This window comes from Somniosus microcephalus, chromosome 5, assembly GCF_052327205.1.
Source record: "Somniosus microcephalus isolate GS21.2 chromosome 5, FLI_Smic_1.0, whole genome shotgun sequence".
Classification (NCBI taxonomy): Eukaryota; Metazoa; Chordata; class Chondrichthyes; order Squaliformes; family Somniosidae; genus Somniosus; species Somniosus microcephalus.
In genome coordinates this window covers 42,223,306-42,248,639 of record NC_140991.1, presented here as the reverse complement: position 1 = coordinate 42,248,639, position 25,334 = coordinate 42,223,306, and the positions used below count along the sequence as shown (strand labels likewise).

The 25,334-nt window shown below is 47.8% G+C and overlaps 1 protein-coding gene across 1 annotated transcript in view; it reads left to right on the top strand.

The window, feature by feature from the left end:
* vipr2 (vasoactive intestinal peptide receptor 2) overlaps positions 1-25,334 on the top strand; it is a 298,909-nt gene that overhangs the window by 217,323 nt on the left and 56,252 nt on the right. The window contains exons 7-8 of the mRNA XM_085987570.1: positions 13,969-14,119; positions 14,220-14,280. Of these exons, the coding sequence (XP_085843696.1) occupies positions 13,969-14,119; positions 14,220-14,280 (212 nt within the window). The remainder of the gene's footprint in view (positions 1-13,968; positions 14,120-14,219; positions 14,281-25,334) is intronic.

Sequence of the window (25,334 nt, the reverse complement as noted above, 5' to 3'; positions counted from 1 at the left end):
TTCAATCAAGTGTGTCAGACACGACCTTCCCTTAACAAATCCGTGCTGACTATCCTTGATGAATCCATGTCATAGAAACATAGAAACATAGAAGATAGGAGCAGGAGTAGGCCATTCGGCCCCTCGAGCCTGCTCCGCCATTCAATGCGATCATGGCTGATCATCCAAGTTCAGTACCCGGTACCTGCTTTCTCCCCATACCCCTTGATCCATTTAGCCTTAAGAAATATATCTAACTCCTTCTTGAATATATTTAATGAATTGGCCTCTACTGCCTTCTCTGGTAGAGAATTCCACAGGTTCACCACTCTCTCGGTGAAGAAATTCCTCCTCATTTCTGTCCTAAAAGACCTACCCCTTATCCTTAGACTGTGACCCCTGGTTCTGGATTCCCCGTCCATCGCAAACATCCTCCCTGCATCTAGCCTGTCCAGTCTTGCCAGAATTTTATAAGTTTCAATGAGATCCCCTCTCATTCTTCTAAACTCCAGCGAGTACAAGCCCAATCGACCCAATCTCTCCTCATACGTCATTCCTGCCATTCCAGGTATCAGCCTGGTGAATCTTCGCTGAACTCCTTCCATGGCAAGAATATCCTTCCTCAGATAAGGCGACCAAAACTGCACACAATACTCAAGATGTGGTCTCACCAAGGCCCTCTACAACTGTAGCAAGACATCCTTGTTCCTGTACTCAAACCCTCTCGCTATGAAGGCCAACATACCATTTGCCTTCTTAACCGCCTGCTGCACCTGCATGCTTACCTTCAGCGACTGGTGCACAAGGACACCCAGGTCTCATTGCACTTCCCCTTCTCCCAATCTATTGCCATTCAGATAATAATCTGCCTTCCTGTTTTTGACACCAAAGTGGATAACCTCACATTTATCCATGTTATATTGCATCTGCCATGCTTCTGCCCAATCACCCAACTTGTCCAAATCATCCTGTAGTTTCTTGGCATCCTCCTCACAGCACACACGTCCACCCAGCTTTGTGTCATCTGCAAATTTGAAGATATTACATCTAGTTCCCTTGTCTAGATCATTAATATATATTGTGAATAGCTGGGGTCCAAGGACCGATCCCTGCGGTACCCCACTAGTCACTGCCTGCCACTCGGAAAAAGACCAGTTTATTCCAACTCTTTGCTTTCTATCTGCCAACTAGGTCTCTATCCAAGTCAATACCTTGCCCCCGATCCCATGTGCCTTAACTTTACACGCTAATCTCTTATGTGGGACCTTATCGAAAGCCTTCTGAAAGTCCAAATACACCACATCCACTGGTTCTCCCTTATCTATTTTACTAGTTACATCCTAAAAAATTTCCAGTAGATTAGTCAAGCACGATTTACCTTTTGTAAATCCATGTTGACTTTGTCCGATCCTGTCACTGTTTTCCAAGTGATCTGCTATTACATCATTTATAATGGACTCTAGCATTTTCCCCACTACCGATGTCAGGCTTACCGGTCTGTAATTCCCCGTTTTCTCTCTACCACCTTTTTTGAATAGTGGGGTAACATTAGCTACCCTCCAATCCATGGGTACTGTTCCAGATTCCATCGAATGTTGGAAGATGATCAGCAATGCATCTACTATTTCTAGGGCCACTTCCTTAAGTACCCTAGGATGTAGATTATCAGGTCCTGGGGATTTATCGGCCTTCAATCCCATCAATTTCCCTAACACCATTTCCCTTCAAATACTGATTTCTTTCAGTTCCTCCCTTTCATCAGACCCTATGTTCCCCGACATTTCTGGGAGGTTATTTGTGTCCTCCTTTGTGAAGACAGAACCAAAATATGTATTTAATTGGCCTGCCATTTCTTTGTTCCTCATTATAAATTCCCCTGATTCTGACTGCAAGGGACTTATGCTTGACTTCACCAATCTTTTTCTCTTCACATATCTATAAAAGCTTTTACAGTCAGTTTTTATGTTCCCTGAAAGCTTACTCTCATTCTATTTTCCCTTTCTTAATTAATCCCTTCGTCCTCCTTTGTTGAATCCTAAACTGCTCCCAATCCTCTGGATTACTGCTTTTTCTGGCCAATTTATATGTCCTCTCCTTGGATCTTATGCTATCCCTAATTTCCCTCGTTAGCCACGGTTGAGTCACCTTTTTTGTTTTATTTTTATGCCAAACTGGGATGAACAAATTCTGTAGTTCATCCATGCGGTCTTTGAATGTTTGCCATTGCCTATCCACTGTTAACCCTTTGAGTGACATTCCCCAATCAATCCTACCCAACTCGCACCTCATATCATCGTAGTTTCCTTTATTTAAATTCAGGACCCTAGTCTCTGAGTCAACTACTTCACTCTCCATCTTAATGAAGAATTTGATCATATTATGATCGCTCTGACCCAAGGGGCCTCGCACAACAAGATTGCTAATTAATCCTTTCTCATTACATAATACCAATCTAAGATGGCTTGATCTCTGGCTGGTTCCTCGACATATTGGTCCAGGAAACCATCCTGTAAACACTCCAGGAATTCCTCCTCCACAGTATTGTTACTAATTTGGTTAGCCCAATCTATATGTAGATTAAAGTCACCCATGATGACTGCTGTGCCCTTTTTGCACGCTTCTCTAATTTCCCTTTTAATGCCATCCCCAACCTCCGCATTACTGTTTGGAGGTCTATATACCACTCCCACTAACGTTTTCTGCCCCTTGGTATTTCTCAGTTCTACCCATACAGATTCCACATCATCAGAGGTAACATCCTTCCTTACAATTGTGTTAATCCCTTCTTTAACCAGTAATGCTACCCCACCTCCCTTTCCTTTTTGCCTATCTTTCCTGAATATTGAATACCCCTGGATGTTGAGTTCCCAGCCTTCGCCACCCTGGAGCCATATTTCAGTAATCCCAATCAAATCATATTCGTTTACCTCTATTTGCGCAGCTAATTCATCCACCTTATTACGAATGCTCCTCGCATTAAGACACAAAGCCTTCAGGCTTGTTTTTTTAACGCTCTTAGACCTATTAGAATTATTATTTACTGTGGCCATGTTTGATTTAAACCGTTGATTTCTCTGACTGCCACTTTTGTTTTTGTCTTTCTAAATGAAGATTTATCCTGTCCTTCAGAATTCTTTCCAATAATTTTCCCACCACCGAGGTTAGGCTGACTGGCCTGTAAATACTCGGTCTATCCTTTTCTCCCTTTTTAAACAAGGGTACCACATTAGCAGCCCTCCAGTCCTCCGGCACCACACCTGAAGCCAGAGAGGATTGAAAAATAATGGTCAGGGCCTCTTTTGCTTCGCTTAACATCCTGGGATACATTTCATCTGGGCTTGGGGATTTATCCACTTTTAAAGCTGCTAAACCTCTTAATACTTCCTCTCACTATGTTTTTTCATCTAATATTTCACACTCCTCCACCCGATAGCAATGTCTGCTTCACCCCTCTCCTTTGTGAAAACAGATGCAAAGTATTCATTAAGAACCCTACTGTAACGTCCGTGTGTAATTGAGACACGGACTGCAGGAGTTGGTTATAACAGGTGTTTACTGAATGGAGACAAAACTGGAACTACTATACAAAGTTACTACACAGGCTTATATACCGGGGTGGTCACTATTATGTCCGTGTATAATTGAGACACGGACTGCAGGAGTTGATTATAACAAGTCTTTACTGAATGGAGACAACCTGGAAACTGAAACTACAGAAGCCTGCTAGGGCCTTTTATACAGGGGTGGTCACTGCCAGTACAGCAGTCTGAGACCAGTTATTCCCTTAAAGGTACATACACAACAATTCCTCCCCTTTTAGATAAACAGTACATAACATTCATTTAACAACTAAATAATAACTAATTACAATTACAATTACGGTTGCTAGATACATTGGTTGAAGTTAAGCAATTATAAGTTCAGTCTTTGAGGAGGCTTCCTGATTCTGTCTGGATAACGCCTCTTTGGGATATCAGGTTCTTCTGGCAAGGTTGAGTCGGGATCAATGTCGTTGTTTGGTTCGTCTGCTTCCAATATCACCGATTCTGCGGTAGATGCAATTGGTACTTCGGTTTCATCGCCAGGTGTATCAGATCGTGGTGTGGAGTTGACGTTTTCCAGTGACTCTAGAATCTGGTCAGCATGGCGTCTTACAATGCTCTCTCCAACGTCCACGGTATACATTAGAGGTCCTTGCCGTGCACAGATCGTTCCTGGCTGCCATTTCTCTGTGCGGTAGTCCCGGGCCAAAACTGGTTGACCTATCTTAAAACTCCTGGTCGGCCTTTCATTCATATTCTGAAACTGCCTGTTCTCCACATCTCCTCTGACGTTTGGCTTAACCAAATCCAAGCGGCATCGTAGTCTTCGATTGAAGAACATCAAGACTGGAGTTTGGTTGGTAACCGCATGTGTCGCATTCCGGTAGGCAAACAAGAAGTTATCCACCTTGTGTTGTAGGGGTATATCTTCATTACACATTGCCTTGATAACCTTCTTGAATGTTTGAACAAACCTCTCGGCCAATCCATTAGTGGCTGGATGATATGGGGCGGATGTGTAATGCTTAACACCATTGTTCTTTAAGAAACTCCGGAATTCTTCAGACACAAACTGTGGTCCATTGTCAGAGCAAATCTGTTCAGGCAGCCCATTCCTGGCGAATATGGTTCGTAAGACGGTGATAGTTTTTTCTGTGGTGGTTGAGGACATTTTTATTACCTCTGGCCACTTTGAATGTGCATCCACCGCAATTAAAAACATCGAGTCCATAAAGGGACCAGCAAAATCAATGTGCACCCTTTGCCATGGAGATGAGGGCCACTCCCATGGATGTAGAGGGGCTTGTGGTGGGGCGTTTTGGACCTTCTGGCATCCTGCACAGCTCTTGGTCATCTCTTCGATTTCTCTATCGATTCCCGGCCACCACACAAACGCTCTGGCTAAGTTCTTCATTTCTCCCCTCCCAGATGACCCTCATGAAGCTCATTGAGCACTCTATCCTTCAATTTGGGTGGAATTACTACTCTGGATCCACACATCAAAGTTCCTCTGCACACTGACAGCTGTTCTCTTCTCGGCGAGAATGCTGGCAACAGTGGTTCGCCATGTGCTGGCCATCCCTTCAGCGTTAAATCATAGACCCAGGAGAGTGTCGGGTCATTTCGTGTTTCCTTTTCTATGTTTGCATTCGTCACAGGGAGACATTCGACTATAGTCGACTGGAATAACTCCACTGGATCCACTGCCAGTTCTTCTTCCACCGTCGGCAACGGTAGGCGCGACAATCCATCAGCATTCCCATGCTGTTTAGTTCCTTTGTACTCGATGTCATATTGGTGTGCCCCTAGGAAAAGGGACCACCTCTGTAGCCGTTGTGCCGTCATTATCGGTACGCCCTTCTGAGGGTTGAAAATGGAGACGAGAGGTTGATGATCAGTTAGTAGAGTAAATTTCTGACCGTGCAGGTAGTGATTGAACTTCTTCACCCCCCACACCAGGCTGAGGGCCTCTCTGTCAATCTGGGCGTAGTTACGCTCGGCTGAAGTTAACGAGCGTGACGCAAAAGCTATCGGCCTCTCTGAACCATCAAGGAATTTATATGACAGTACCGCCCCAATGCCGTAGGGAGACGCATCACACGCCAGTCTTATCGGTCGTGATGGGTTGTAGTGAGCCAATACTTCTCTTGAAGTGATTAGATCCTTACTCTTCTGAAAGGCCCGCTTACATTCATCGCTCCATTTCCATGCTACTCCCGTTCATAGTAGGGCGTTCAGTGGATGCAGAATTGTGGACAAATTCGGCAAAAACTTATGGTAGTAATTCACCAATCCGAGGAATGACCTCAGTTGCGACACATTTTCAGGCGCTGGAGCCTTAACTACCACTTCAATTTTGTCAGGGGACTTATGCAACCCCTCTTCATCAATCACGTGGCCACAATACGATATCTGTTTCTTAAAAAACTTGCACTTGGGGCGATTGGCTCGTAGCCCATGTTCACATAGTCTAGTGAGCACCTGCTCTAGGTTGGCAAGGTGTTCACTGTCATCTTCACCTGTCACTAGGATGTCGTCCAAGTAACACTGAGTCCCCGGAATCCCTTGCAGGACTTGTTCCATCGCTCTTTGCCATATCGCCGGAGCTGATGCTACTCCGAATACCAGTCGATTATACTGGTAAAGACCTTTGTGAGTGTTTATCGTGAGATACTTCCTAGAGGATTCTTCAACCTCCATCTGCAAATATGCTTGTGCTAGGTCAATTTTTGGAAAACGCTTCCCTCCAGATAGTGAGGCGAAGATATCTTCTATCCTTGGAAGAGGATATTGTACTGTGTGAAGGACTGGGTTCACCGTCACCTTGAAATCCCCACAGATGCGAACCTTCCTTGGCTCCTCAGACTTATTGTTTAACGTTTTCTTCATGACAGGAACGATGGGTGTCGCCCACTCGCTCCAGTCTACCTTAGATAACACACCTGCATTCTCCAGATTCTCCAGCTCTGCCTCGACGGCTGGGAGAATTGCATATGGTACCGGTCTTGCTTTGAAAAACTTGGGAATTGCATTCTCCTCTATTTTTATCGAGGCGGTTACGCCTTTAAGAGTGCCTAGTTCTTGTTGAAATACCTCTTTGGCGTCAGCTAAGATTGTTGACAATCGTCCAGGAGTGACGTTGTCATCCTTTTTACCAGCCACCGTCAGTGCCTGAATGGAGTGCCAGTCTAAACTTATCTTTCTGATCCATTCACGTCCCAATAACGGTGGTCCTCCATCTTGCAGAATGTAGAGATACAATTTCCGTATTTTCTTGCTGTTGTATTCGACAGGCACCCTTATTTTTCCTCTGGGGTATACTTTTCGCCCCGTATACATCCTCAAGACAATGGATGTCTCTCTCAAGGGTATGTGTGAGAATAGCCGCTCGTAGTCTCGTCGATTCATGACGGTTAGCGCTGATCCTGTATCCAATTCCATTTTGACTTGGGACCCTGCTATCGTGAGGGTGACCCAAATGGTTCGGTGATCCTCTTTTGCGATTACGTTGTGAAGTTTGAGACAGCTTAGTCTCTTGTTCCCGGATTCACTATCGCTCATCTGGTCTTCAGAACTACTGTCCGTCATCTTTTATACTTTCCTGTACGGTTCCTTAGTAGCCTTTTTGTTGTCGTTGGTCTTCTTCCCAGACCTGCAAACTCGTGCAATGTGTCCCATCTTTCCGCATTGCCTGCATATTTTGTCCTTGGACCAGCAGTCCTTCTGGTCATGGTTTGTTCTGCCGCAGCAATAACATTTTGCAAATCCCCATGTCATTTCGTGGGTGCCGTATTCCTGTGGCTTTTGTTGTATTTCCGCAGCTCCCCTTGCTGCTGCTTCGTACGATACTGCCACGTTGAAAGCCTTATCTAGCGTCAGCTCTTTCTCTGAGAGTAACCTCTTCTGGGTTCCTTCACTCAGGAGTCCACAGACAAATTTGTCCCGTAAGGTATCTGCCAGTCCTGCTCCGAACTGGCAGTGCTTTGATAGCTTGCGTAGTTCCGTAAGGTAATCAGCATTGCTCTCATTTTTATGCTGATTTCTCCTGTGGAATTTAAATCTTTCTGCTATCAGCAGCGGTGTAGGATTTAGGTGTTCCTGTAGGATAGCAACAATTTCGTTAAAACTCTTCGGCCTAGAAATTGGGTTTTGGCTTAGCCAGGGCTTTAGCGCCGGAAGTTAGTGCCGGCGCTAAGTCCCCCTGCGCGCGCCAAAAATTCAGTAGCGCCGCGCCCAAACGGCTGCCGGCGCTACTGAAGGGTCTTAGCGCCTGGAAAAGGGCGCTAACTGCCGTTTAGCGCCGCAATTCCGGCGCTGCGGCACCCGATGCGGTGCGGCAGGCTGGGGAAGTGCAGGCCTCCTCCTTCCGTTAAGGAGGAGCTGCCTGCACCCGGCCGCGGCCCGCGCAAATCTGTTTAATAATGAGCCCGGCACCTCGGACAAGTGCCGGGCTTGCATCTGTTCCGGGGGGGGGGGGGGAGAAGTCCGGGGAGGGAGCTGCGGGCAGGCGGCCGGCGGGAAAGCGGCCGGCCGCCGCGGGGCCTTTAATGCGCCGGCGCAAACACATGTTGGACTCTGTTGCCAGAGTCTTAGTTGCGGCTGCCACGGGCGAGGCGGCCGCAACTGAATTTCGGCGCTGGGGCCCGTCGGCATGGCAACCGGGATGCTGCGCACACCGATGACGTCATCGGTGCCGGCGCAGCGCTACCGGTGCAACGCCGCTTTAGGGCCCCAGGGAATTTTACAACTGGCCATAACTCTGCCGCTAGTCCCTCTAGCGCCTCAAAAGCGGCGCTAAGGCTAGTGAATTTCTAGGCCTTCGCCTTCGGTTTGGCTGGAGTAATCAGGTCCCGCAATAGGCCGTACGTTCTTGCGCCCATTAAATTTAGCAATACCGATGCCTTTTTCTCATCGGCTATTTCGTTTGCCTCGCAATATACCTCGACTCTTTCCACATACGTGGTCCAGTCTTCTATTGCATTATCGAAGGCAGTGATATAGCCAGTCTTTGGCATCTTGAAAATCTAAGATGGCGCCTCCCGTGCTTTTCCTTCGTCCCCGATGGATCAAAATGGCGCCTCCCGCGCTTTTCCTTCTTCCCCGCTGAGTTAAGATGGCGCCTCCCGCGCTTTCCCGCCGCTGCCGCTGCTGCCAACGCTGTTGCTGGCGATTATATTTATTTTACTATCCTGTAATGGCGACGCCCTATGGTCTTCGCGCCTCCCCGATCGCTGCTGCAAACGCCGCTCTCCGCGGTATTTTTATTTTTCTATCGCGCTTCAATATTTGCTCCGTTAATTGAAGAACCGTTCCCGTCGTGGAGCGGACCCTCTGGGACACATCCCTCCCTCTTCTTAGGTCCGAATGCTGCCCGGCTTCGAAGCACCGGCCGCGCCCTGTGTGCTCCACCCTCTCTCTCTCTCTTTGCTTCTCGACTCGCTGCCCGGCCCCCTTGCAGAGCCACCCGATCGAGCTCTAGCCCGCCGCAGCCCAGGAAGGATCAGTGCACTACCTGCCACCAGCCCGATTAGCTGGGAGACCACAGACTGGAGAACCAAGCCTGGCTCTTGACAGTCTCTCCTGCAACTTTTCAATTCGGTTATTTGGAGGGCGGTTGCCCACGGTCGACTCCCGTTTCTCGAGTTTCTTAGGATTATTTTTTTTTCTTTCTTCTGGCTTCGACCTTCAATAACGTCGTCTGAGGTGCTGCCGAGTTGCAGGTAAGTTTGTTTCTTACTCGTCGCCAGTATTATGTCCGTGTATAGTTGAGACACGGACTGCAGGAGTTGATTATAACAAGGCTTTACTGAATGGAGACAACCTGGAAACTGAAACTACAGAAGCCTGCTAGGGCCTTTTATACAGGGGTGGTCACTGCCGGTACTGCAGCCTGAGACCAGTTATTCCCTTAAAGGTACATACACAACAGTCACTACTGGTACTGCAGTATGCAGGGGCTGCAGAATATAGTTCCTTCTTCAAAGTACATACACTACAATTCCTCCCCTTTTAGCTAAACAGTACATAACATTCGATTAATAATTAAATAACATATTTACAATTACGGTTGCTATATACATTAGCTGAAGTTAAGCAATTATAAATTCAGTCTTTGAGGAGGCTTCCTGATTCTGTCCAGATAACGCCTCTTTGGGGTATCAGGTTCTTCTGGCAAAGTTGATTCGGGATCAACGTCGTTGTTTGGTTCGTCTGCTTCCAATATCACCGATTCTGAGGTAGATGCAATTGGTACTTCGGTTTCATCACCAGGTGTATCGGATCGTGGTGTGGATTTGACATTTTCCAGTGACTCTAGAATCTGGTCAGCATGGTGTCTTACAAGGCTCTCTCCAACGTCCACGGTATACATTAGAGGTCCTTGCCATGTGCAAATCGTTCCTGGCTGCCATTTCTCTGTGCGGTAGTCCCGGGCCAAAACTGGTTGACCTATCTTTCCGCATTGCCTGCATGTTTTGTCCTTGGACCAGCAGTACTTCTGGTCATGGGTTGTTCTGCCGCAGCGATAAAATTTTTCAAATCCCCGTGTCATTTCATGGGTGCCGTATTCCTGTGGCTTTTGCTGTATTTCCGCAGCTCCCCTTGCTGCTGCTTCGTACGATACTGCCACGCTGAAAGCCTTATCTAGCGTCAGCTCTTTCTCTGAGAGTAACCTCTCCTGGGTTCCTTCACTCAGGAGTCCACAGACAAATTTGTCCCGTAGGGTATCTGCCAGTCCTGCTCCGAACTGGCAGTGCTTTGATAGCTTGCATAGTTCCGTAAGGTAATCAGCATTGCTCTCATCTTTATGCTGATTTCTCTTGTGGAATTTAAATCTTTCTGCTATCGGCAGCGGTGTAGGATTTAGGTGTTCCTGTAGGATATCAACAATTTCGTTAAAACTCTTCGCCATCGGTTTGACTGGAGTGATCAGGTTCCGCAATAGGCCGTACGTTCTTGCGCCCATTAAGTTTAGTAGTACCGATGCCTTTTTCTCATCGGCTACTTCATTTGCCTTGCAATATACTTCGACTCTTTCCACATACGTGGTCCAGTCTTCTATTACATTATCGAAGGCAGTGATATTGCCAGTCTTCGGCATCTTGGAGATCTAAGATGGCGCCTCCCGCGCTTTGCCTTCTTCCCCGATTGAACAAAATGGTGCCTCCCACGCTTTGCCTTCTTCCCTGCTGGATTAAGATGATGCCTCCCGCGCTTTCTGTCTTTTCCGCTGCTGCTAGCGCTGTTGCTGGCGTTTTTATGCCTTGATGGCGACGCCCTATGGTCTTCGCGCATTTCCCCCCCGCGCTGCTGCCAACGCCGCTCTCTGCGGTCCCCGTGGCAAACTGCAGCTCCTCGCAGCTTTCTGCGCTTCTAATTTCTTTTATTTTAATTACTGTTCCCGTCGTCAGAGCAGACCCTATGGGACACTTTCCTCCCTCTTCTCGGGTCTGTACGCTGCCCGGCTTCGTAGCACCGGCCGCGCCCTGTGTGCTCCACCCTCTCTCTCTCTCTCCTCTTCCTGACAACGCTGCTCGGCCCCGTTGAAAAGCCACCCGATCGAGCTCTAGCCCGCCACAGCCCAGGAAGGATCAGTGTACTACCTGCCACCAGCCCGATTAGCTGGAACACCATAGACTGGATAACCAAGCCCAGCTCTCGACAGCCTCTCCTGCAAATCTTCGAATTCGATGAATCAGAGGGCGGTTGCCCACGGTCGACGCCCGTTTCTTCTGTTTGTTTTTCTTTTCGGATCTGTTCGTCGCCAGTGTAACGTCCGTGTGTAATTGAGACACGGACTGCAGGAGTTGGTTATAACAGGTGTTTACTGAATGGAGACAAAACTGGAACTACTATACAAAGTTACTACACAGGCTTATATACTGGGGTGGTCACTCCTGGCACTGCAGTATACAGGGACTGCAGAATATAGTTCCTTCTTCAAAGTACATACACTACACCTACCAACGTCTCCCGCCTCCGCACACAGATTACCCTAATTATCTCTAATAGGCCCTACCGTTTCTTTAGTTATCCTCTTACTCTTAATATATTTATAAAACAAGGTGGTGGTGAGCTGCCTTCTTGAACCGCTGCAGTCCGTGTGGTGAAGGTACTCCCACAGTGCTGTTAGGTAGGGAGTTCCAGGATTTTGACCCAGTGACGATGAAGGATCGGCAATATACTTCTAAGTCAAGATGGTGTGTGACTTGGAGGGGAAGTTGGAGGTGGTGGTGTTGCCATGCGCCTGCTGCCTTTGTCCTTCTAGGTGGAAGAGGTCACGGGTTTGGGAGGTGCTGCCGAAGAAGCCTTGGCGAGTTGCTGCAGTGCATCTTGTAGATGGTACACAATGCAGCCACGGTACGCCGGTGGTGGAGGGAGTGAATGTTTAAGGTGGTGAATGGGGTGCCAATCAAACGGGCTGCTTTGTCTGGATGGTGTCGAGCTTCTTGAGTGTTGTTGGAGCTGCACTCATCCAGGCAAGTGGAGAGTATTCCATCACACTCCTTGCTTGTGCCTTGTAGATGGTGGAAAGGCTTTGGGGAGTCAGGAGGTGAGACACTCACCACAGAATACAGAGCCTCTGACCTGCTCTTGTTGCCACAGTATTTATGTGGCTGGTCCAGTTAAGTTTCTGGTCAATGGTGACTATTCCAATGCTGTCCTGGCTGGCCTCCCATCTTCTACCCTCCATAAAATTGAACTTATCCAAAACTCGGCTGTCCGTGTCCTAACTCGCACTCAGTCCCGTTCACCCATCACCCCTGTGCTCACTGACTTACAATGGTTCCCGGTCCGGCAATGCCATGATTTTAAAATTCTCATCCTTGTTTTCAAATCCCTCCGTGAGCTTGGCCCTCCTTATCTCTGTAACCTCCTCCAGCCCTACAACCCTCTGGGATCTCTGCGCTCCTCCAATTCTGACTTCTTGCACATCCCCAATTTTAATATCCTATGTGCCTTCAACTGCCTGGGCCCTAAGCTCTGGAATTCCTTCCCTAAGCCTCTCCACCTCTCTACCTCTCTCTCTCTCTCTCTCTCTTCCTTTAAGACACTCCTTAAAACCTACCTCTTAGACCAAGCTTTTGGCCAACTGTCCTAATATTTCCTTATGTGGCACAGTGTCAAATCTTGAATGATAATATAAGAGTATATATTACATATAGTTCGGCCACAGCATACAGTTCTGGTCACCACATTACAGGAAAGATGTGATTGCACTAGAGAGGGTATAGAGGAGATTTACCAGGATGTTGTCAGGATAGGAGAATTTTAGCTATGAGCAAAGATTGGATAGGCTGTGGTTGTTTTCTGTGGAACAGAGGAGGTAGAGGGGAGACTCGATTGAGGTGTATAAAATTATGAGGGACCTATATAGAGTGGATAGGAAGGACCTATTTCCCTTAGCAGAGAGGTCAATAACCAGAGGGTATAGATTTAAAGTAATTGGTAGAAGGATTACAGGGGAGTTGAGGAGAACTTTTGTCACCCAGAGGGTGGTGAGGGTCTGGAACTCACTGCCTGAAAGGGTGGTAGAGGCAGAGACCCTCATCACATTTAAAAAGTACTTGGATATGCACTTGAAATGCCATAACCTACAGGGCTACGGACTATGAACTGGAAAGTGGGATTAGGCTGGGATTAGGGTAGATAGCTCTTTTTTGGATGGCACAGACACGATGGGCCGAAGGGCCTCCTTCTGTGTCATAAATTTATTTGATTCTATGATTCTATAACACTCCTGTGAAGTGCCTTGTGATGTTTTACTACGTTAAAGCATCAAATAAATGAAAGTTATTGTTGGTGCTGGTAGTCTGTAGTGGTTCAATTCAAAGATATTATTGTCTTTGTTGTGGTACAGATATAAGAGACAAAACTGATTCCAAATATCGGGAATTAAAGTTACGAGAACAGTTTAAAGTGATTGATCTTATGTTCTTTGAAAAAGAGACTTCAAAGTGACATGAATTGAAGAGTTCAAGATTATAAAGAAAATTGACAAACCATTTACTATCCAGATAAATTGTTTATTGTGGTGAAGTGTGTAAATATCAAGGACCCATGTTAAAAGTTGGGTTGAGATGTGTTAAATATGATGGACTTGTTGGTCATAAAAAGGCTGATGATTTAACTTCTTCATTCCTGCCAACATTGTTCAGTTGATGAACGGTGGAACTAGACTGGCTAGTCAACAAGTCAATAGTTAGAATTTACAACTTCATGTAGAGGAGTTGAGATGTGCATGTAGGAATTCTCCCTTTGGGACTGCCTCTGGCTATAAAGCCTCTTTGCAGACAGCAGTCACTCTGTTGGCAAGGTTCATGATCCTTAGTAACATTGGAAAGTATGCACTGTCCTGCATTTTCCATGCTATTTTTAACTAACATGTTTACACGGCCTCTTCTTTTGATCACAGCTGAGCTCCATTCCTCTCTTTGTTTCGTTCCAGGTTGGCTGCAAAGCTATCTTGGTATTCTTCCAGTACTTCATCGTTGCCAACTTCTACTGGCTGCTAGTGGAAGGTTTGTACCTGCACACGCTCCTCATGGTTTTTTTCTCTGAAAATAAGTACTTTGTTCTCTACATGCTGATTGGCTGGGGTAAGCCTTTTTTTTGATGATCAGAAAACGTTATTAACAGATTTCAGATAAAATCCAACTGAACTTATTTTGGCTTTAATGGACAGGATGTTTTCCGCAGGTATCCCAACGCTCTTCACAATTATCTGGACTATTACGAGAATCTATTTAGAAGACATTGAGTGAGTATGAACAGTATTAGAGGAATAAATCTTTGATTAATGACGGTTTTCTAGTTGAGGCATTTCACTAACATAAAACCTTCATTTGGTCTGAGCAAAATGTTGCATGGATAGACAAAAATGCTTCTCTCTCTTTTTTTGATTTTCTATCTTCTGGGGATATTATCTGGTTTATTTCTCCATTTTTTGGGTCTTTTTTATCGTAATTTCTTCATCCTCTAGGCCTGACACCTGGGGGGTGGGGGAGAGGGGGCAGAGAGGAAGGGGTGTTGGTGCACTACCTCTCCCAGACAAATGTCACTGCCCCTTGTAGCTGGCCTTCTAGAGAAAGAAAGAGTTGCATTTATATAGTGCCTTTCACAGCCACAGGACATCCCAAAGCGTTTTATCACCAATGAAGTACTTTTTAAAGTGTGGTCACTGTCGTAATGTGGAAAACGCGGCAGCCAATTTACAAACAGCAATGAGATAATGACCAGATAATCTGTTTTAGTGATGTTGGTTGAGGGATAAATATTGGCCAGGTCAGCGGGGAGAACTCCACTGCTCTTCTTCGAAATAGTGCCATGGGATCTTTTATGTCCACCTCAGAGGGCGGACGGGGCCTCGATTTAACGTCTCATCCGAAAGCCAACACCTCTGAAAGTGCAGCACCTCCCCCATACTGCACTGGAGTGTCAGCCTAGATTTGGCAATTCTAACCCTACTCGCTCAGCAGAGACCTGGCGGGTGAGCAGTTAAAATCACCCTGGCTCTTACCTGTCTGAAAGCCGCCATGATCGCAACATCTGCAATTTTAACCTGCTCTCCTGAGCAGGCAGCAAGGACAAGCGCTCAGAACCAGCAGGGTCCTTCTTTACATATGCATGTTGCGGCCCAACGACATCATTGCGACCCGACTGTAATTTTAACTCAGGCCTGAGCGGGGAATCCACCTGGAGTTAAAATCGGGGCCTTTCTGGCGTGAGGCTTGAGCCCACAACCTTCTGACTCAGAGGCGAGTGTTCCACCAGTGAGGCACAGCTGAGCTCCATTCCTCTCTTTGTTTTGTTCTAGGTTGGCTGTAAAACTAGCTTGGTATTCTTCCAGTTCTTCATCATGACCCTCTAGTCCCTAGAGGCACTAGGGATTCCTCTGGGGGGTGGGGGCTGGGGGGAGGGGGGTGAAACCGAAGCCTCTGCTCGGCCCTCACTCAATGTGCCCATGTTGGGAACTGAACAGAAGGAGACTTGAAATAAAAACAGAAAATGCTGGAAATACTCAGGCAGCATCTGTGGCGAGAGAAACAGAGTTATCGTTTCAGGTCTGTGACCCTTCGTCAGAACTGGAAAAAGTTAGAGACGTAACAGGTTCTAAGGAAGTACAGAGGTGGGGAAAGGGGGGAGGGAGGGGAGGTAAGAACAAAAGGGAAGGTCTGTAATAGGGTGGAAGGCAGGAGAGATGAAATGACAAAAGGGATGATGGTGCGAGGCAAAAGGGGGTAGTAATGCAACAATAAAAGAAACAAAAGATGGGTCTAGAGGAGCTGAAAATGACAAAAGCAGAATCGTTACCAGTAACTGCTGTCCGATAAACGAGAGTAGTGGTTATGATCTGAAATTATTGAACTCTATTTTGAGTCCGGAAGGCTGTAAAGTGCCTAATCGAAAGATAAGGTGCTGTTCCTCGAGCTTCCGTTGAGCTCGAACCTTTTTCTGTTTGTCAAATGATGAAATTCCCTATGACCCAGCCAATGAATGATGAAGTGAATTAAGTTATACTAATGCGGTCTATCTATTGTATATAAAAGTTTTTAGACTATCCATCAAACTTTAGGCTCAACACTTCAAATTGTCCAAAATTACGAAAGAGAAAGGTCAATGGCAGGAACCTGGAACTTGATGGGAGAAACGTGCAGGTTGCCCTGAGGCCAGAAGTTGACAGGCACTTGGCAATCTGCAAGCTGCTCTCACCGCAGTAATTGAACTCTGCGTAGGCCTTGTGCTTGTGCTTATTTACAGCTGTGCCTCGGCAGTGGAATAATACATTGTGTGTGTTACACGGTGTCATGGCTCCTGCCATTATAAAACAGCGTAAGATCCAACTGACTGCGAGTGACACAACCGTTAGTCAGAATAAAAATGTATAAAAAAAATCAGCCGGCAATCTCACTCAAGCTGGTCAAACGCAAAGTCGGGTGAGGCCTGCTGCTAAGTTGGTACCATAATAGGCCATCCCTGTCTGCTAAGTTAGGAATGCTCCCTTTTTAAAATTTTATTAGCTGTTACAGTCATGGTGTAGGGAGCCAATCTAAAGACGTTTCTATTCTGACTGTTACCTTAGCTAGAAAACTCTCTGGCAGCTGGATTCATTTCTGCTTCCATTAATTGGCCAAATGTCATTCATGTAGGTGGCAGCTGGCATCATTTCCAATTGCAGCAATTGCACGGAAATATGAAAGTGGACAGGTGGACAATAATAGTGATCATTTTCAGGCTTCACTAAGAATAGACAGTTTCACAGAAACTGTAATTAAATGCCACCATAAAAACTTTGCAGTAACTTTTATATCAGCAACACCTAGACAAAGGGCCAAAGGCAACACTCTTAAAGGTATTTGGCACAAGAGGGGATAAATCAAGGAGCAATAGTTGGAGGATGTCAAGCTGGGCTTTTCAACCCAACATCTATCTGGGACAGTGGATTCCTTCATCTTCTCTCTTAGCTTGATTCGACCCGAGGTCCCAGAGGTGAAACCTCAGCTTGATGCTTTTAGGGACGGGGTGGGGGTAATTTTCACATTCACTGCCTGAGCCGTGATCCGACAGAGGGGATCGCCCATGCGTTGAAAGTGCAAATTACCCCCAGGGTGTTTCTGGACTGATAAAAGGGTTAAACAAAGTATTAGGTTGGCTTTTCAGTTGGGTAATGCAGCAGGTCCAAGAATCTGTACAGTTTTGATTCATAAGAAATGCTATAGTTTATCTTTTAATATAAATTTATAGCTTGGCTCAGGCACTAGAATGTTTAGCGGTTTTCCTCTTAGCTTGAGAGCCATCAGCAAATCATAATGGGGAGGGGGGAGAGAGAGAGAGGGTCAGGGTTGACTTCTGCCAGAATCAGAAGTGAAGTCGGCCGAGCAACCATGGTGCCCGCCTGAAGCCAGTGTCAGGAGGCCCGAACCAGGTATGGGCCTCGTTTGAACGTAGGTGGCAAGCTGCAGGCACCACATGCTTCACCGCAGCTCGCCAGTTGAGCCGACCAGCAGCTCCGGCCTCGGGAGGAAGAGGAGTAGGGGAGTCACGGAGAGGAGCGAGTGCGGGCCCCAGCCATTTTATGGAGCAACTGGACCCACAGAACAAAAAAGAGAGTTTGGGGGCCCTTTTAAGGACCTTTGGTTAGGCTGCTCACCACTTGGTATAAATGGGCAGAGCGTGAACGGTGCTCTCTCTGTCCATTTGTACTTCTCCGTGGTGGTGGAGGACATTTTGGTGTCCTACAATGGCATAGGATCCCAACTTGCATATTTAACCAGCCTCCCATCTGGTACAAGTGGTCCTTCTGTTTGCTCATTTACAGGCCTGCTTGAAAATCAGGTGGGCCTTGGGCGTCCATGGGGCAGCCGAGGTGTCCCCCCACCCCCCCCCCTCAACCTACAATTGTCAACTGATGGCTGCCCATTTTCCAGGCAAGAAACAGGCAGCTAGCAGTTGAAAATGGCCCTTGGTATCTGTCTGAGCATGGCACATATTAATGACAAACGTACAGTAGCTCTGTTAGCTGCATTGCTGAAAAGAAGTTATTTGATTCCTAAAGCAAATGAGGCAGATACTAAAATGATATCCTATGTGACTGTGACAATGGTAAACTGTCCCTCCTTGTCCTTCTTGACCTGCCTGCAGCCTTTGACGTGGTTGACCACTCCATCCTCCTCCAATGCCTTTCTACCATTGTCCAGCTGGGTGGGACTGAGCTCGCCTGGTTCCATTTTTATCTATCAAGTTGTAGCCAGGAATCACTTGCAATGGCTTCTCTTCCTGCTCCCGCACCATTACCTCTAGAGTCCCCCAAGGATCGATCCTTGACCCCCTCCTATTTCTCATCTACATACTGCCCCTCACAATTCCACATGTGTTACGTCCGTGTATAATAAGAAACGAACTGCGGAGAATGGTACAATAGGTGTTTACTCGACGTGGCTCAGACAGCAACTGATCTGTACAGCTTACTACTCTGGGCTGTTCCTGGGACTAGGGACAGGGTCACTGGCAAGGCTTGTGAAGCTAAGCTAGAACCAGGCCTGGTTAGTACCTGGAGGGGTGACTGTCAGGGAAGACCAGGTGCAGAAGGTCATGGAAGGAGCCACAAGGAGGAGGGGCGGCGGGTGAGAAGGTCACGGAAAGAGGAGCGGCTGGTGAGCAAGCCCGGGCGTTGGGCTGAAGATTGTCGGACAGGAGGAATGGTGGAAATGGAATGGCGGCGCGCACCGACGCAGCGGCTTTGCTTCTCCCAGTTATGGGAGCTTGCAAGATCACATTTCATTGTTCATGTACTTGTGCAATGACAATAAAGTTGAATTATTATTATTAATAATTATTAGGTGTGGTCACTGCCGGTACTACAGTATACATGAGCTGTAAAAGATAGTTCCCCACTTAAAGGTATATACATTACAATTCCTCCCCTTTTAGATTAACAGTACCATAACACTCATTTAACAATTAAATATCAAACTAATTACAATTAACACTTTTAACATGCAACATTAGCTGAAAATAGTCTATTTATATATTCAGTCTTTGGGGAGGCTTCCTGATCCTTTCTGGATAGCGCCTTTCCCGAGTGTCTTGCTCTTGGTGCGGAGGCGATTCTGGCCCCCTGTCGTCGGTTGGTTCATCAGCTTCCGATGCTACTGTTTCTGGGGTAGATGCGACCTGTACATCGGGTTCATCGCCAGGTACGTATAGGCGAGGCATGGGGTTGACTTGTTCCTGTGACTCTAGGATCTGGTCAGCATGGCGTCTCACGATGCTCTCCCCAATGTCCACTGTGTACATTAGTGGGCCCTGCTGTGTGCATATCGTTCCTGGCTGCCATTTTTCTGTTCGGTAGTCGCGGGCCAAGACTGGTTGCCCTACATTGAAGCTCCTTGTTGGCTTCTCATGGATGTGCTGGAATTGCTTACTTGCAACATCTCTTCGTACGTTTGGTCTGAGCAAATCCAGGCGAGATCTTAACCTTCGGTTAAAGAACATCATGGCTGGGGCCTGGTTGGTGACTGCATGTGTCGCATTCCGGTAGGCGAACAGGAAATTGTCCACCTTGTGCTGCAGCGGAATGTTGTCATTGTACATAGCCTTTATTGCCTTCTTAAAGGTTTGTACGAACCTCTCAGCCAATCCATTTGTGGCTGGATGATACGGGGCGGATGTGTAATGCCTTACCCCATTCTTTTTCAAGAACCTCCGGAACTCTTCGGACACAAACTGTGGTCCGTTGTCGGAGCAAATCTGTTCTGGCAAGCCATTCCTGGCAAAAATGGTCCGTAGGACTGCAATAGTTTTCTCCGTGGTGGTGGAGGACATTTTGATGACCTCAGGCCATTTCGAGTGCGCATCCACAGCTATTAAAAACATTGAGTCCATGAATGGACCAGCAAAATCAATATGCACCCGTTGCCATGGAGATGAGGGCCACTCCCATGGGTGTAGAGGGGCCTGTGGTGGTGCATTTTGGACTCTCTGGCATCCTGAGCAGCTCTTGGTCAGGTCCTCGATTTGTTTATCGATTCCCGGCCACCACACATAAGCCCTGGCTAGGCTTTTCATTTTTACCCCTCCCAGATGACCCTCATGAAGCTCATTGAGCACTCTATCCCTTAGCTTGGGTGGAATTACCACTCTGGATCCACACATCAAGGTCCCCCGGCACACTGACAGCTGTTCTCTCCTTGCCGAGAATGCTGGCAACAGTGAGTCGCCATGTGCTGGCAATCCCTTCACCGTCAAATCATATACCCGAGACAGTGTCGGGTCATTTCGGGTTTCCTTTTCGATACAAGCGTTAGTTACCGGTAGGTATTCAACTATAGTCGAATGGAATAGAAACATAGAAACATAGAAGATAGGAGCAGGAGTAGGCCATTCGGCCCTTCGAGCCTGCTCCGCCATTCAACAAGATCATGGCTGATCATCCAAACCCTAGCACCCGGTCCCTACACCGACAGCCATCCCACCCAAGCCCTATCCCCGTAACCCCACGTATTTAATCCCCCCTAACACTAAGGGCCAATTTTTATCATGGCCAATCAACCTAACCCGCACATCTTTGGACTGTGGGAGGAAACCAGAGCACCCGGAGGAAACCCACGCAAACACGGGGAGAATGTGCAAACTCCACACAGACAGTCACCCGAGGCCGGATTTGAACCCGGGTCCCTGGTGCTGTGAGGCAACAGTGCTAACCACTATGCCACCGTGCTGCCATATTTCGACAGGATCCACTGCTGGTGCTTCCTCCGCAGTAGGCAGTGGCAGGCGTGATAGCCCATCAGCATTTCCATGCTGTTTCGTGCCCTTATATTCAATCTCATAGTGGTGCGCCCCTAGACAAAGTGACCATCTTTGTAGTCGTTGCGCAGTCATCACCGGAACGCCCTTCTTCGGATTAAAAATGGAGACAAGAGGCTGGTGATTAGTCAGCAAGGTGAATTTCTGCCCGTGCAGATAGTGATTGAACCTTTTCACTCCCCACACTAGGCTGAGGGCCTCCCTGTCAATCTGGGCGTAGTTACGCTCGGCTGAGGTTAGTGATCGTGATGCGAAGGCTATTGGCCTCTCTGAGCCGTCCGAGAATTTGTGCGACAGCACCGCTCCAATGCCGTAGGGTGACGCATCACATGCCAACCGAATTGGTAATGCTGGGTTGTAATGGGCCAATACCTCTTTCGATGTGATTAGTGTTTTGCTCTTCTGGAAAGCTCGTCTACATTCATCACTCCACTTCCATGGCACCCCAGTTTGCAGTAAGGTGTTCAGTGGGTGTAGTATTGTCGACAAATTTGGCAAGAACTTATGGTAGTAGTTTACCAGCCCGAGGAACGACCTCAGTTGTGACACATTTTCCGGTGCTGGAGCCTTGACTACTGCCTCAATCTTCTCTGGGGACTTATGTAACCCCTCTTTATCGATAACGTGACCACAGTACGAGATCTGTTTTCTAAAAAACTCGGATTTGGGGCGGTTAGCTCGGAGCCCATATTCCTGCAATCTAGTGAGCACCTGCTCCAGGTTGGCAAGGTGATCACTGTCATTTTCGCCCGTGACCAGGATGTCATCCAAATAACACTGGGTCCCTGGGATCCCTTGCAGGACCTGTTCCATTGCCCTCTGCCAAATAGCCGGAGCTGATGCTACCCCGAATACCAGCCTGTTGTATTGGTAGAGACCTTTATGGGTGTTGATTGTGAGGTATTTTTTTGATGCTTCTTCTACCTCCATTTGCAGATACGCTTGGGCCAGATCAATCTTAGTGAAGCGTTTCCCTCCAGATAGTGAGGCGAAAATATCTTCAATCCGCGGAAGTGGATATTGTACGGTGTGAAGGACCGGGTTCTCTGTTACCTTAAAGTCCCCACAGATGCGAACCTTCCTTGGTTCCCCAGGCGTGCTGCTCAACGACTTTTTCATCACAGGGATGATGGGTGTAGCCCACTCACTCCAGTCTACCTTGGACGGTACACCTGAACGTTCCAGACTCTCCAGCTCTGCTTCGACGGCTGGGCGGATCGCATAATGTACGGGTCTGGCCTTAAAAAATTTTGGGCTTGCGTTTTCTTCAATTTTAATCGTCGCTGTCATGCCTTTTAGTGTTCCGAGTCCTTGCTGGAACGCTTCTTTCGCGTCAGTTAGGATCTTTGACAGTCGCCCAGGTGTGACGTCGTCATCCTTTTTGTCAGCCACAGTCAGTGCCTGTATGGAATGCCAGTCCAGTTGTATTTTCCGGATCCATTCACGTCCCAGTAATGGTGGTCCTCCATCTTGCAATACATACAGGTCTAGTTTTGGTGTTTCCTTACCGTTATATATAATGGTCACCCTTATTTTTCCTTTGGGGTAGACTTTTTGCCCCGTGTACGTCTTCAAAATAATTTTTGTGTCTCTCAAGGGTATGTGTGAGAATAGCCGCTCGTAGTCCCGTTGGTTTATGACTGTTAGGGCTGATCCTGTGTCCAATTCCATCTTTACCTGGACTCCTGCTATCTTGAGAGTGACCCAAATGGTTCGGTGATCCTCCATTGTGATCACATTATGTAGTTTCAGACAACTCAGTTCCCTGCTTTCGGAGTCATTATCACTCTTTTGTTCGTCTGAACTATTCTCCGTTATCTTATGTACCTTCTTGTACTTTTCTTTGGTAGGTTTCTTATTGCAGGTTTTCTTTCCCGACCTGCAGACTCGTGCTATGTGTCCTACTTTTCCACACTGTCTGCACACTTTGTCTTTGAACCAGCAATCATTCTGGTCGTGTGTTGTTCTGCCGCAGCGATAGCACTTCTCTGTTCCATATGACATTTCGTTTGTGCCATATTCTTGCAGTCTCTGTTGTATCTCTGCAGCGCCCCGTGCTGCTGCTTCATATGATACCGCAATGCTGAAAGCCTTTTCCAACGCAAGGTCCTTTTCAGATAAAAGCCGTTTCTGGGTTCCTTCACTTTGAAGCCCACACACAAACTTGTCCCTTAAGGTATCTGCCAGTCCCGCTCCAAGCTGGCAGTGTTTCGATAGTTTGCGCAGTTCTGTTAAATAATCAGCATTGCTTTCATCCTTATGCTGGTTCCGTTTGTGAAACTTGAATCTTTCTGCTATCAGCAGCGGTGTGGGGTTTAAATGTTCCTTTAGTATCGTTACTATGTCTTCAAAACTCTTTTCCATTGGCTTCGTTGGGGACACTAGATTTCGTAATAAACCATACGTCTTTGCACCCATTAAATTTAACAATACCGACGCTTTCTTGTCATCTGACACCTCATTTGCCTCGCAGTACACCTCTATTCGTTCGACATATGTAGTCCAATCTTCGACTTCATTGTCAAATGCGGTGATACTGCCACTCTTCGGCATTTTGGGTGTGGTTTAAAATGGCGTCTCCCAATGGCTTAAAATGGCGTCTCCCGCGCTTTCCTTCCTCCCCCGCTGCTGCCGACGCCGCTCCCGGCGATTCTCGTGGCAATGGCAGCGCCCTGTAGGTTTCGCGCCCTTCTCTCTCTCCCTCTCTCCGACGCTGCTCGGCCCCTGAACACTGGCTGCGCCCTGTGCGCTCTGCCTCTCTCTCTCTCCCATCGACGCTGCTCGGCCCTTTGCTGTGCCGCTCGGTCGGCTCTAGCCCGCCGCTGTCCGGGAAGGGTCTGCGCACTACCTGTTGCCACCCCGTTTCACTGGACCACCTCGACTGGAAAGCCAAGCCTGGCTCTCGACAGCCTCCCCCGCAATTCTCGAGTCTCTGCTGGATGACTGGGCGGTTGCCCGTGGTCGACGCCCGAGTCTCTGGCCTTGACCTCCAATCCACTGATCTCCAGGAACGAAGCCCCGGAGGTGATGCAGAGTTGCAGGTAGGTTCGAACCTGCCTTGTCGCCAATGTTACGTCCGTGTATAATAAGAAATGGACTGCGGAGAATGGTACAATAGGTGTTTACTCGACGTGGCTCAGACTGCAACTGATCTGTACAGATTACTACTCAGGGCTATATACAGGTGTGGTCACTGCCGGTACTACAGTATACATGAGCTGTAAAAGATAGTTCCCCACTTAAAGGTATATACATTACAACATGTATGCTGAGAACTCCCAGCTCTACCTCGCCACCACCTCTCTCAACCGCACCCCCACTGTCGCTGATTTGTAACGCTGCTTGTCTGACATCCAGTCCTGGATGAACAGAAATTTCCTCTGACTAAATATTGGGAAGACCGAAGCCATTGGGGTCGATTTTAACTGAGCCGTGAGGTGGGCTTTGAGGCGTGCAGGGGGGGGTTAAAATCGCTAAAACTGGCAGGCGGGACCCCCCCCACCTGGTTCCCAACCCCGAGCCATTTTAACCCAGGTCCCAAATCAGTCCCACCTCCAGCAGCCTGGACTGGTCTTTAAGGCCCTTAATCAGCAATAATTGGCCTTTATAATGCCATTTTAACAGGCCCTTGCATTTTTAACCCTTTTCCCACATAAAACACGCCTGGTGGGGATCACGCCTGTGAAACCTGGCGTGAGCACTATTGGCTTGCTGACTATCAGCTGCAGGTCAACCATTAAAGAGGAGACTTGATCAATCATCATTTGCAGGTGGCAGGACTTTGTTGTTTCAGGCCTGGGGCAACTTTTACCAGGCTTAACCACACCTGTGGAAGGTTGGAGCCTCACACACATCTCCAGTGTGAACTCCTGGGAAACCCCTCTCACCACCCTCACTCAGCGCTTCCTCAGCGGAGGCATATGCCAGAAGCATGGGAGCCATTTTTCTCCTTCCCTTCTTGGCATTAGAGGAGCTTGAGCACCAGGCGCGGCAGCAGCAGAACCAGGAACAACAGCAGCAACAGCAGCAGCAGCAGGAGCGACAGGCTGCTGCTCACCCATCTGAGACAGCACAGGCCAGAAGGGGCCAGAGCATGGAAGCCCGTCAGCGCAGGAGATACCCCCAAAACAGGGTCTACAAGCACAGGGTCAGCTACCTCAACATGACTGAGCAGCAGTGCCAAAGGCGGCTCTGACTTTCGCGAGAGGTAGTGACTGACATCTGCACAATGCTACAGCAAGACCTGCTGCCCAGAGGACCAGGTGGACACTCCTTACCAGTGACCACCGCACTCAACTTTTTTGCCTCAGGCTCATTCCAGGGATCATCAGCAGACATCAGCGGCATCTCCCAGGCGGCCGCACACACTTGCATCACGCAGGTAACCGATGCCCTCTTTGCCCTCGCGCACAATCTCATCCATTTCACCAGGGATCGCGCGAATGTGACGGCGCGAGCGTTTGGATTAGCTCATCTGGCAGACTTTCCAAGGGTGCAGGGCATCTT